The sequence below is a fragment of the Taudactylus pleione genome, unplaced genomic scaffold, assembly GCF_031769625.1.
Source record: "Taudactylus pleione unplaced genomic scaffold, aTauple2 ptg000093l, whole genome shotgun sequence".
Taxonomy (NCBI): domain Eukaryota; kingdom Metazoa; phylum Chordata; class Amphibia; order Anura; family Myobatrachidae; genus Taudactylus; species Taudactylus pleione.
The window spans coordinates 2,483,568-2,496,650 of NW_028284495.1; the positions used below are offsets into that span (position 1 = coordinate 2,483,568).

Sequence of the window (13,083 nt, forward strand, 5' to 3'; positions counted from 1 at the left end):
ACGGGAGCCAGCGAATTTGGATCTACGAAAAAAATGGGAATTTTCGGGAAATGTGTCTGGGACCCCCCTAGAGATGTCCAGACATGGGGGATCACTGTGGGTACCCCCATTTTTGCCTGCAGAAGGAAGCCGGGGTTTGTAATAGCCGCGGCAGGTGCATATTTGCGGCTATGAAGTGTTGAAGAATAGCACTTAGATTTTTTTTTCCGTTAAAATAACTATTCCTATCAAATTTGGGGTAAGCATATTTTTAAGTCCCTAAAGCTATTTTTAAAAATTCTGCAAAAGTGCACCTGCCGCTACCACCCACATTCTTTTAAACACCTGCCACATATTAGGGAACCCTCCCCTGAATTAATTTAGTTATTTAAAAACGTGTTCCCCATTTTTTTTTTTAACCATAAAAATTTAAATCATTTTTTCGGGTTGTCCCTATTTTCTTTTACTTTTTTTTGATACAGTTCGTTTTTAGGGGCTATTCCCAGGGGTGCAGGCTATTTTTTTAAAGCCTGCACCCTAAACCCCAATTCTGCACTTTTTTTCACCATGTAAAACATGGTGAAAAGTTATCCCCTTTTTTTTCAAAGACTTTTGGAACCTGCGAAAAGTCTTTGAAATTGAATACAGGGATAATTGAAATAGGCGAAAATGACGTCATGTCATTCAATTAGGCTGCGAAAAGTCAGAATCGGCGATAATTTACAGCCGATTCCGACTTTTTCGCAGCCTAATTGAATACCCCCCATAGTTGCGCTGGGAGTCAGCGGTGAATCTGTGGACATATAATATATGACCCACTGGTTTATTCATTATTTCATACTTTGGATGATGGGATCCAGTCACCTACATTAGATACATATGTTGCAACTAGCATTAGAACACCCGAACACTGTATCAAGTAAAGGGACAAAATTTGCTACAGTTAACATTACAGTTTGAGACAGAAATATTATCTGTTGGAGATACTAAAGGACTAGAAAGCGTGTAGACACCTTCATTTTAATGCTTATTTATTTCACATATTCTTTTCTATTATCACTACTTTATTTTATATTTTGCTGCTAATACTTATATTTTAAGGTAATTTAATAAAAGTTTTAAATCAATCAGAGATATACACATTGATCTGTAAGACTGTATGTAGAAAAGAAGGGATATGTGCACTGGGTAAAATAACCCCTTATTTCTTTTTTCTTCTCTCTAATAATCAAATATTTTCAAGAAAATCAATATTTAAACACAAAAAACATGATGTAAAGAAAGGATTACAGACCACCTCTTCTCTTCTCCAGCTTGCAGTGCAGCTCCTGCTCTGCACTGCAGCGATGACTAAAGTACAGGGGGGCCTGAGAGAGGGGGCTCAGGGTGACATGCCCCCTGTGCCCCCATCCCCCTTAATCTGGCTCTGTGGCTGCAGGCTGGACATCAGGTAGAGAATGCTGCCTTGCCATTTTGATTGTGTGTCATTCACAATTAGAGCAGGTGGGGAGCATCTTCCTCTACCTGCCTTTCTGCTGGTTGCCTAATGCACTGAGCAAGCGGCTGCATACTTCATGTAGGTTCCCCCAGCCCACCCTTGCTTGAAGGCCCCTAGAATCCTGGGCACTGCCCAGTGCGCCTATACATTAAGATTAAGATGGCCCTGCTTCCACATGCAGAAGCATGGACATTCAGCATACAAGGGTGGATTTTCACAATAGTATAAGGCTGTTTTGACTGACCAGGCTGCAGGCGACGGGAAGCAACAGGCTCAGTCAGTGTGCAGCAGCAGTTCTGACTGAGCTGGCATTCCAGGAGGGAGCAGCGCAGGTGTAGGCACTCCCTGCACAAAGGAGCCAAGTCCAGAAGAAAACAACAAGGAGAAAGATGTGGATCCAGTGAGCCTCAGCATCAGCCGCACCAAGCAAGCTGAATGGCATAAACAGTAAATGCCTTAAATTAAAGCCAAGGTTAGTATTTTACTATCTTGTACTGGTCTTTTGAGAAAATCCAAAAGATAATGATAGTCCAGCACAGGGTACTTTTGTTGCTTGTATACTTATAACCAATAGTCAGTCACTCCTCATCTTAGTACGGGCAATGGCCCTCATTCAGAGCCGGACGCTCTGAGCAGAGCGCACGCTCTGAATGAGGGCCGTCCTCCATAATTATGGAGCGTCCTCCTGGAAGCTCGTATAGCTGTGGGTCACCACCCACAGCCTATACGAGCGTGCAGGTTGATGGCCGCGATGGTCTTGACCATCGCGACCATCGCCACTGCGAGCCGGAGCCTGCGGTTGAGTTTCTCAACCGCAAGGCCCGGAGTGATTTTGGCTCTATCAGAGCCAAAATCACTCCCACTGACATCACTAGTGATGTCAGTGGGCCGGCTTCTGATGGTAGGCTTTCCCTTGGGAACGCACCCGTCTGGGAGGCACGCCCCCGGCACACCCACCAAAGGGGGCGTGCTGTCAATAAACATCGACAGCACGCCCCCTTTGATCAGACACAACGAGCGAAGGAAAGTCCTTCGCTCGTCGCGTCTGGCGCATGCGCACGACGGAGCTCCCGCCATCGTGCGCATACGCAGTGCACACCATCGACCCACTTGCGAGCGGACAGCCGCTTGCGAGTGGGTCTGAATCAGGCCCAATGTCTTTTGGCACTCTCTGTAAATGTTAAGGAATTTTCTAATGCTTATCCAGCATATTATTAGTTATTATACTATTTATAGTGTGTCCACAGGAATCCATCAGAACTGGGGAGGGGACAATATTATATTTATGAGTCCCAAATCAAATTTTAGACTATAGGGGTCTCGCTCTGTTTTTTTTGTGCCCCAGGGCCTCCAAAGATTTAATCCAGCTCTGAGAACAATGAGAAATACTGTATGTGGGTACTTTGGGTGATGTGTGGGTGCATTGGTGGTATTGTACTCTTAGGGTACAGGCTGGTACTGTATGTGTGCTCACTGGTGCTATAATATGGAAAAAAACGGATATAAATTGTATGTTGAATGATAATGGTATACTGAAAGGATTGCTGCTATCCTAATTAACTAACCATGCCGGCAAAGCTGGGTACACACTAGACAACTTGTGTACCCAGTTGATGGCAGATGCAACGGACCCCATTTATTAATGAGTTTTATCACCAACACGAGTGATACATTTCACTGTGTATGATAAATGGTGCTCCAGCCAATCAGCTCCCAACTGTCAACTGTTTTAAAAATGACAGATGGTAGCTGATTGGCTGGAGCGCCATTTATCATACACAGTGAAATTTATCACTCGTTTTGGTGATAAAACTCGTTAATAAATGGGGGTCATTGTGCGGTCCGCACACACACCACATGATGTATGGCAGATCTGAAGATGCAACGGATGATGCCACAGGAGGGTGCATAGGGCATACACACTGGACGATTTGAATAATCTGTCGTTCCTATCAGTCAGAAAACGACAAATCAGTTAAAAAATCGTCTAGTGTGTAATCACATTTACCCTTTTTTCTGGCGTACTGAACACAACATAAATATTTACTTCCAAAATTGCTGGCTTCTGATACTTGGCTATGGCTCCTAGCTGTCCGTAAAATATTCCCAGGCCTGCTGTAATGTATATGCTGTGCACAGGGAGTAATGTATAGTCACTCCCTGTGCACAGTTGTTAGACACTAGTCTCGCACTGCATTTGCTGCTCTTACTTCAACTACAGGATGACCATTTCCTCTTTAGCAGGGTGCTGCAGCTTGGTGTGGCACATGTCATTGGCTCTAGTATTTGTTACCAAGTAGGCCCTTCGTACCTCATTCTAACACTTGTTACGACCCTTCTGTCGATGCCCTTAATGTACCAGTCCAATACTGAGTGCTATATAAGTTTTAGCAATATTAATATTTATTGTAAAATTGCAAAATTCTGCAGACAATAGGAGCCAACTCTATAAAGTGATTGGTGGTGTGTAAATTACCCTGCCCCCATATGACTGTAAAATGCCATGCAGCAGCCAGTGTCAGATTAACAACCGGGCGGCATGGGCCGATCGTCCAGGGGCCCCCACACATAGCTAAATTTTTAGTGTGGGGGGCACTGTGGCATATTTGAACCGGGATTTCTTTGTGGCATAATGTGAACTGGGGCACTACTGTACATTTTATTTAACACATTTTGTGGTGCTGGGAGTATTTACACATTACACTTTTTATAGCATCGCCAGCATATCATATTGACAGTTTTATTGGTAGGGGCCACCACAGGTTAGTTACCCTGGGGCCCCTATTCCGGCTCTTGCAGCAGCACAAAAATTGGGGGTGCTTAAACACCAACAAAGCTGGCCCCTATGTTGCAGAGTACTATAGAGATTAAACACTATTAACTTGGGTACACAGAGGTTCTGCCAGTTGGGACTACTGTACTATAGTAAGAGAAACTTAGCTTTATGGGAGTGCTTAGTGCCTGATTCAGCAAGGAACGCAGTTGCTAATACGCATGCAATCTGGCAATTGTTGTGTTCTGTGCATGTATCGCAGTGCGTGAACCGGCCACTGCAATCAGGATTGTAGTCGCAGAGGCTACACAGACCCATCGCAGAGTGATTGACAGGAAATGCCGTTTGTGGGTGGTGAAGGGGGGGTGGTCCAGGAAACTGAGGCGTACCACTGTGATTGCATGCTGTTTCAGGGGTATGCATATATTATCCACTGAGAAGCCATACGCAGTGTGAGGTCTCATAGCGTGCGTGGCTGTTAGCAATTTTGGAGTGAGGTCAGGGCTTGTGCAACTGCGTGAGGCTGTGATGGTACTCGATTGTACAGATGGTTTCGCTATTCTGCTAAGTATTATGGATGTGCGTATAGTAACGTGGGCGTCCTTATGAAGTGCGGAGTTTGCATTGCGATCGCAGTGGTTTGGTTTGGTATCGCAGTTGAACTGCGTGCATATGCAATATTGCGATCCGTAGTGAATCTGGCCCTTAAGGTGCATATACACGTAACGTCGTTATCGTTAAATCGTTCAAAAAAATTGTTCAGTTTATGAGTTATAACGATGAACGATAATCACAAATGTGCACTCCCATTTGTAGTTTGTATTTATTGTTCATCGTCCATTGCATACTGTCCAACATGATGATTTTCATTAAGGGAAGGAACATTATTCATTCAACGTTCAAAAAAATCGTTCATTACACTTCAAAAAATCGTTCACTTTTTCAGGGGAAAATCTGACAGAAAATCGCTGGTTACAAAATCATTACGTGTGTATGTATCATTAGTCTGCAAATGATTTCTTAAAGAAACTCCAGTCTTACAGCTTCCACACATTTTTGTACTACGTACTAGTTTAAAGAGTCATTCAGATTAAAATATGCAATAGGTTACTCTCAAACATACCAGAAAGAGAAGCTTTTACAGGCCATTCCACTGGGACTTCAATCCATCTGTCTCCACTTAATGAAAGAGGAAGTGTTTTATTTATTGTCTGGTTAAAGGTATCCAAGGTTTTTGTATTCTGCATTTTCAGATGGTACAAGGATAACCGCCTCAGGTCTTCTCGCCAGTCTTCAATGCCCAGCCTCACTTTAAATAATTCTCCTAAATCATACGTAAGATTTGCCTAGACAAAGGTAAATATTTATGTTAGCACTGACAGGCCACTCACCGCAGTGATTGATTTAGAGAATATGAAAGAAAAACTGGTGCACTAATCACGCAGGTGTTGTCTAATATAGAGACTTGCTGCTGACACCAGAGGGATACCTGCAAACCACCCTCAAAAAGGAACAAAAAAATATACAAAATATACAAATAAGGTGTCTGCGCTAATCACTATATAAAAACATAGGCTGTGAAAATTATAAATATATTATTATCATATTGAACATATGAAAAAATGAACTGCAGTTCAACTCTAAAAACATATGTAAACAGTACACACTGAATGGAAAAAGAAATTGAATGTTACATTAAGGATCTAAACACATACTGTTTCCAATATATCATAGGAAGACAGATAGATGTTTTAAACTCTATGAAGAGCCTTGACGGTAATCAGCATATGTTGCTAATGGCAACCAGAATTATATCAATCTGTAAAGTAGGTATAGTCACTCTGTTGAAACTTGATATAGGGTATAGTGACTCCCTAAATTATGGAGCCGTGGAGCTAACAAAATCTTGGTATGGTGAATATAATAGGGGGGGGGGGGGTCTCCAGACCAAAACCTGCAGTCCAGTATCTCACCTGTCCCAGTGGACAAAGCTCTAAAGAATCCCTAGGAACCAACTGCTCCTGCGACTCCCAGACAAATAGAAACAAGTAGGTGTAATGTTGGTCCCTGTGACCAACGCCGCTCCGGCGACTAACTGTGGGACTGTGCTCCAGTGACTCACAAGCAGGGAAGTGATGCAGGATGGTGAGTCAGTGGAGCTACGCACAGTCGCGATATGCTGTTTGTCGTTCGAATACACAATATATCGACAAGTGTGTACCCAGCTTTACTGACATCAGAATATTGCAGGCTTCTCAGGTAAATGCAGTGATACTAGTCTTGGAACATATAAGGTGATCATTTACAAAACTATTTTAGTGGGAGAATAAATAAATTCAAATAGTCTATGGGGGAAAATCAATTCATTGCAATGTGTAGTGCAGCTGCGCACATCACTGAGAATCAGAGATGGACTGGGGCTACAATTCGGCTCCAGCTCCCCTGTGCCTCTGGCCTTCATGCCAGATGGCCAGTCCGGCCCTGTTGAGAACTATGGTAGCCTGACACAATTCCAAGAGCACCTCGGTTGGGAGTAGGGGAAATAGGTGCAATGTTGTTGCCTGTGAGGTGCCAGCATTCTACCCATTTCATTAAATGAATTGCTCCCTATCGTCTTCAAGTAACCCCAAAAATTTTATTTGAAGAACATCCTTAATCATGCATTGGTGAGTTACTCAAATTGGCAGGATCAGAACCTATCCCACTTAAATATGATCTGTTTTGGGTACTTGAAGCCTGAAGTTGGGTAACAATAGTGCATGTTGCTATAAGTTTCCAAGAATTTTCTGATCAATAAATATCTTCATTTACAAAAAAAATACCTTGTAAAAAAGTGTATCCATATATTGAGATGGGTCTTGCCTTTCTAAAATTACTGGATTTGACCTGCCTTTGTCACCATAAAACACAATAGTTAATTGTGGATAATACTCCAGAGTCATTTGGGTTTCTTCACTTGACGTCGCTAAATAAATGTTCCATTCCCCATCTGTGTTAGACAATGAATTATATGCATTAGCTTGCATCATACAAAAGAAAAAATATGCAATACAATAACAAAAAATGACAATGAAATGTTAATATAAAGTTTGAGGTATGCAATTCAGGAGTATAAACTAAATAATTTAGAATTTACTTTATTTCAGAAAATACAAATCGTATGTATTTTCCTACAAGCGGAAGCACAAGTAAACATATGTAGATTACACACAAATTTCCTCTACATAGGGCACCAGCATATCCACAGATAAATAATACTGCTAATATGTTGTATGTTTTCATTGCTTGTATGAAACAAAGTAGAACTATTATATTCACAATATGTAAGTAAAAGTATCAGTGAGTAAATTGGTAAAAGTATTGATTTGCATATATGTCTGGGCGTCAATAGAATGATTACAGAGGACAGTAGCTTGTGTGAGGTTTCATGGGCCTTACAAATAGAAAATCCTGTCAGATATTCACCACATGGAAGGTTCACTCAACAATAGTAATTTACACGCATGAAAAGATAGTATGTTGGCATGCAATGTATTTCTATTTACACAAATGCACAAACGATAGAGCACACCCACAGCAAGCTAACACTTAAGGCCCCTACACACGGTACGATTTTTTAAATGATATTGCAGCCTTCAACCGATTGGAACGACAAATCATTTAAAAAGTGCTGTGTGTAGGCACAATAACAATACCTATGCGCGCTCCCGATGGTCGTTGGTTGTGGACGGTGATCTTTTCAACATACAGAAAGAACACGACCTGTCTTTCACAACTTGTCATTCATTGTTCCGTGTGTAGGCGCAATGAACGATGTCATGGACTAAACAGATGCACGCACGAATCAGCGCAATCCGTGCGGCAAGCACCTGTGATAAAATACACAGATGCAAGGATGGATCAGTGAGATAAGGCTGTGCATCTGTGTAAAAAAAAATTAATAAAAAAAAAACGTCAAGGACCCCCCCAAAGCTCAACCAGCCCCGAGCTTTTCACAACCGGTCCTGATTGTGCTAAATAGAGGGGACAAATGACGTAGGGGTCCCTTGTATTTAGCACAACCAGCACTGGGTTTTGAACTGGTCCTGATTTTGGAAATACAGGGGACAAAAAGAGTAGGGGTCCCCTGTATTATCCATAACCAGCACCAAACTTTCTAATGGGGGAGTAATGCCACAGCCAGGGGAACCCTTTCACTGGGTCCCCTGGCCAAAGCATTACCCCTGACCCCTAGTCAGCATAGGTCGGGGATCCCTGGGGAGTTGGGGATCTCCCAATAAAGGGGTCACCCTCTCTAGGGCACCCCAGGCCTAGGCTGATAGCACGGGGCTATCCCCGACACTCCTGGAGCGGTGGGTGCTGGGTTGATAGTGTATAGTGTGGTGCAATTGAAAGAGTTAAAAATATTGTCTTTTGCAGTAGAACTACTGGTCCCAGCAAGCCTCCCCGCCTGCTGATACTTGGAGAACCACAAGTACCAGCATGCGGGGCATTTCGTGCCCGCTGGTACCTATAGTTCCATTGCAAAATAAATATTAAAATAAACACAGTACACACACACCGTGAAAGTACAAGTTTATTACAACATACATGCACACACACATTCACACTTGCAATCACTCATACTCACCTGGTTTCCCTGAAGCCAATCACATCCACTTCTCCAAGTAGAGAATCCACAGTTACCTGTAAAAAAAATTCCATATTCACCTCCTCATATGCGTAGATTATGTCCTCTTCTTTTCATGTAGGCAAAACAAAAAAACCTGGACCAGCGGACATTAGTACCGTCCTCTAATCTAAGGACGGTACTACCCGAATAACGGCTCAGTGGCAGGATATCACTATGAGAATCCTGGTGCTGAGCGCTCATTAGCTGAGAGAGGCGAGCCTTCTGCCTCTCAGCCAATGAGCGGTTCCCACCATTGACTTCAATGGTGAGAACCGCTAAGGTAACTTAAGGTTACATTCACGGTTCCCACCATTAGTTTGGTGCTGGTTATGGATAATATAGGGGACCCATCAACCAGGACCAGCTCAGAGCCCAGTAATCGTTGTGCTAAATACAGGGGACCCCTACGTCATTTGTCCCCTATATTTTGGCAACCAGGACTGGCTTTGAAAAGCCTGGTGCTGGTTGTGCTAAATACAGGGGGCCCCTATGTCATTTGTCCCCTGTATTTAGCACAACCAGGACCGTCTGTGAAAAGCCCAGGGCTGGTTGAGCTTTAGGGGGGGGCGCCGTTTTTTTATTTATACACTTATATAACATTTTTTTAACACAGATGCACCTGTGTGTAAGGGCCTGATTCGGCAAGGAACGCAATGCTGCGTTAGTATGCAGCTGGCCAATGTTTACAATCTGCGTATGCATATAAGACGCAGTGCGCATGCGCGAACTAGGCGCTGCAAAGGGGAATGTGATCGCAGACAGCACGCAGACCTACCACCCAGTGATTGACAGGAAGTACCATTTGTGGGTGGTGACAGGGTGTGGTCATGCGAACGCAGGCGTGTCAGTGCGTTTCGACGCCATTGCAGATGCCAGTGGCCGGGTGCGTGCGTGCACACACTTACTATATCAGTCCCTAAAACAAACGATTACTTTTTTGATGGTTGCCCCATCGATAAATAATCGATTGCTTGAGACCAAAGTCACCAATGTTTCCTTAACATAGGTTGGAGCTGCCATCGATGGTGCAGCTGTCAATAACCATCACTACAGTATACCATAACATTTGCTATTTTTATGGTATACTGAGTTTAAAAAAAAAACATTTTAATAAAATCGTGTTGGATAAGTTTTAAAAAGATGTTCTTAACCTTATTCAGTCATAAAAATACCTGACAATTTTGAACGGTTTTTTGGGGAAAAAATTGTCAGTTAAGTGGTTAAACTAAGTTTGTGTACATTGAACCATAAGAAAGCAAAGGTGTCACTATCTCATGCTCCAAAAATTCCGTATTTCGGATCATTCCAGAGTTCAGAATTTTATGGTAAAATCAGCCTATAATGACATTGTCAAACACTTACACCTTAGTGAACATAGGACCTCATCCAGAGCAGCTTGCAAAATGCGAGCGCTCGCTCTGAATGAGGACGGACGCTTTTTTTTTTCAGCCGGCCTCCTGGCCGCTCTCTAAGTTGTGGGTGACCACCCACAGCTTTTGCGAGCGGCCAGGTGATGGTCGCGACCATCGGGCTTGCAACGAGACCCTTGTGGTAGGGTCTCGTCTGCCGCAAGCCCCAGTGAGCTTCCTGCCCACAAACGGCAGGTGTTCCTTCAGGTACGCTTCAGTTTGTCCAGCCATCCCCCCTCCCCGCCTACAAAAAGGGGCGAGCTGTCAATCAACATCAGCAACCACCCCGTTTGTAGCAAGCCCCTGTGCTTGCACATGCGCACGGCGCGTGCGCAGTGCCCCACCATCAACCCGCTTGCGAGTGAGTGCCACTGAACACATGATTCAGAGTAGCATGTAATGCTGGGTACACACTTACCCGAACCAGCGACAACCGGCTGTCGCACCGACCAAACGCCTGATTTGGTAACCTACACATACTTATTAATCAGCCGCTCGATATGTCTGGCCAGACATCACAACTGGACGGGCATTTAAAATTTTCCTGCCCAGTTGCTATGTTAATGTCGTCAGTACCTGCAGCCAGTGTACAGGCGGTCGGCAGGTTCCCCAAACACACATGCAGATGCACCGATATAGCTTCATGCAGCGCTGACCTGAAATGTCTGTGAACTACGTCGTTCACAGACATATCGGCACCCATCGATGCGCTACCGATATATTGTTCGGCATTCGAGCAAACAATGTTACTGTAATTGTGTACCCAGTTAAGTTTGCTTTGCAGATGGATCTGGAGATATTTTGCACTGTGCATGTGTCTGAGCCAAGCATAAGTAACTGTGACAAACTATGGGCAATTCAGAGCCTTATATATTGCAGTCGCATCTCTGAATGAGTGTAACTGGGCAGCAAATCGGCTTTTGCACAAATAGGCAATGAGGAAATGAGGGCATGCAGAGATTCCTCTGATTTCACATGGATCTCTTTCACCAAGTACAGGGCTAGTGCAGACGTGAGCTGATAGTGATGATGACTAATGTCACAAGCTGATGGATGGGGGAGTGCGGCCAAGTCTGAATACAAGCAAAGATCCATATTTAGTCAAGAGCATGCAATGCGGCATCAGATACGACTGATTTGGATGCAGCCCTGAATCATGCGCTGAGTGTGCAGGTGAGTAATGATGACATCTGCGGCATCATACACCTGGAGCTACCCACTTATTGACACAAACCACCGTTTGTTCACTATAACCCATGGGCACAGAGACCAGTCACACTACTGGTTGGTTGTTGTTTTTTTTTGTAGACGTGCAATTCAACAAAAAAAACATCCTTATTGACAATGGTGGTTATTACTAATGTACAGTATATACTAATCCATTTTTCTTATCTCATTTTATTAATATGTACTTATCTTGTCCACATAGCTTTCTTTCTATGAACCTATCCAGACCTTCAAGTTCAGTTTTCGTACTGATCAAGTCATTTTAGTTTTATCACAATTAGGGGTGAGCGGGTTCGGATTTCTGAAATCCGAACCCCCCCGAGCCCCCCCGATCCGAGTCCGATCCGAATCAGGCTCGACTTTTCCCGCCTGACTCGGATCTGAAATCGAGGCAAAACGTCATCATCCCGCCTTCCGAGTCTCGCGGGTTTTGGATCCTATATAAGGTACCCACGTCGGCGCCATTTTCTCACTCGGCTGTGGACAGTGAAGAGGGAGGGTGGGAGTTAGGGCTGTGTAGTGTAGTGTAGTGTAGTGCTGCTGTTGTCCACTACTTCAAAGTCCATAGGGGCTGGCTGTGTTGTGCTGTGCTGCTGTTGTTAATAGGGGCTGTGTCCACTACTTCAAAGTCCATAGGGGCTGGCTGGACTGTGTTGTGCAGTCAGTTCTCCATAGGGGCTGTGTCCACTCCAAAGTCCTGTGCAGTGTCCCAGTCCTAAAGAGGTGCTGTAGTGTTGTCCAGGGGGTGCTCTGTCCATCAGGGGTGCTCCCCCCAAGTGCTAAAAAAATAATATATTTTCTGTGTTTGTGAATTGTGTGCGCAGTAGCCGCACGTGCATCAACAAAGTAGTGCCAAGCGTGCGCCTGTGTCATAAGTAAAGGGCCGGCTGGCTTGACCGTTAAAGGGTGCTGTAACCCCCGAAAGTACACTCCAGTCCAAACCAAAAAAAAATTATTTTCTGTGTTTGTGAATTGTGTGCGCAGTAGCCGCACGTGCATCAACAAAGTAGTGCCAAGCGTGCGCCTGTGTCATAAGTAAAGGGCCGGCTGGCTTGACCGTTAAGGGTGCTGTAACCCCCGAAAGTACACTCCAGTCCAAACCAAAAAAAAAATTATTTTCTGTGTTTGTGAATTGTGTGCGCAGTAGCCGCACGTGCATCAACAAAGTAGTGCCAAGCGTGCGCCTGTGTCATAAGTAAAGGGCCAGCTGGCTTGACCGTTAAGGGTGCTGTAACCCCCGAAAGTACACTCCAGTCCAAACCAAAAAAAAAATTCTTTTCTGTGTTTGTGAATTGTGTGCGCAGTAGCCGCACGTGCATCAACAAAGTAGTGCCAAGCGTGCGCCTGTGTCATAAGAAAAGGGCCGGCTGGCTTGACCGTTAAGGGTGCTGTAACCCCCGAAAGTACACTCCAGTCCAAACCAAAAAAAAAATTATTTTCTGTGTTTGTGAATTGTGTGCGCAGTAGCCGCACGTGCATCAACAAAGTAGTGCCAAGCGTGCGCCTGTGTCATAAGTAAAGGGCC

General features: G+C 44.1%; 1 protein-coding gene across 1 annotated transcript in view; it reads right to left on the reverse strand.

Annotated features, from left to right (window-relative positions):
* RP1 (RP1 axonemal microtubule associated) overlaps positions 1-13,083 on the reverse strand; it is a 668,735-nt gene that overhangs the window by 57,317 nt on the left and 598,335 nt on the right. The window contains exons 51-52 of the mRNA XM_088469748.1: positions 7,073-7,239; positions 5,374-5,596 (exon numbers count right to left, since the gene is read on the reverse strand). Of these exons, the coding sequence (XP_088325874.1) occupies positions 5,374-5,596; positions 7,073-7,239 (390 nt within the window). The remainder of the gene's footprint in view (positions 1-5,373; positions 5,597-7,072; positions 7,240-13,083) is intronic.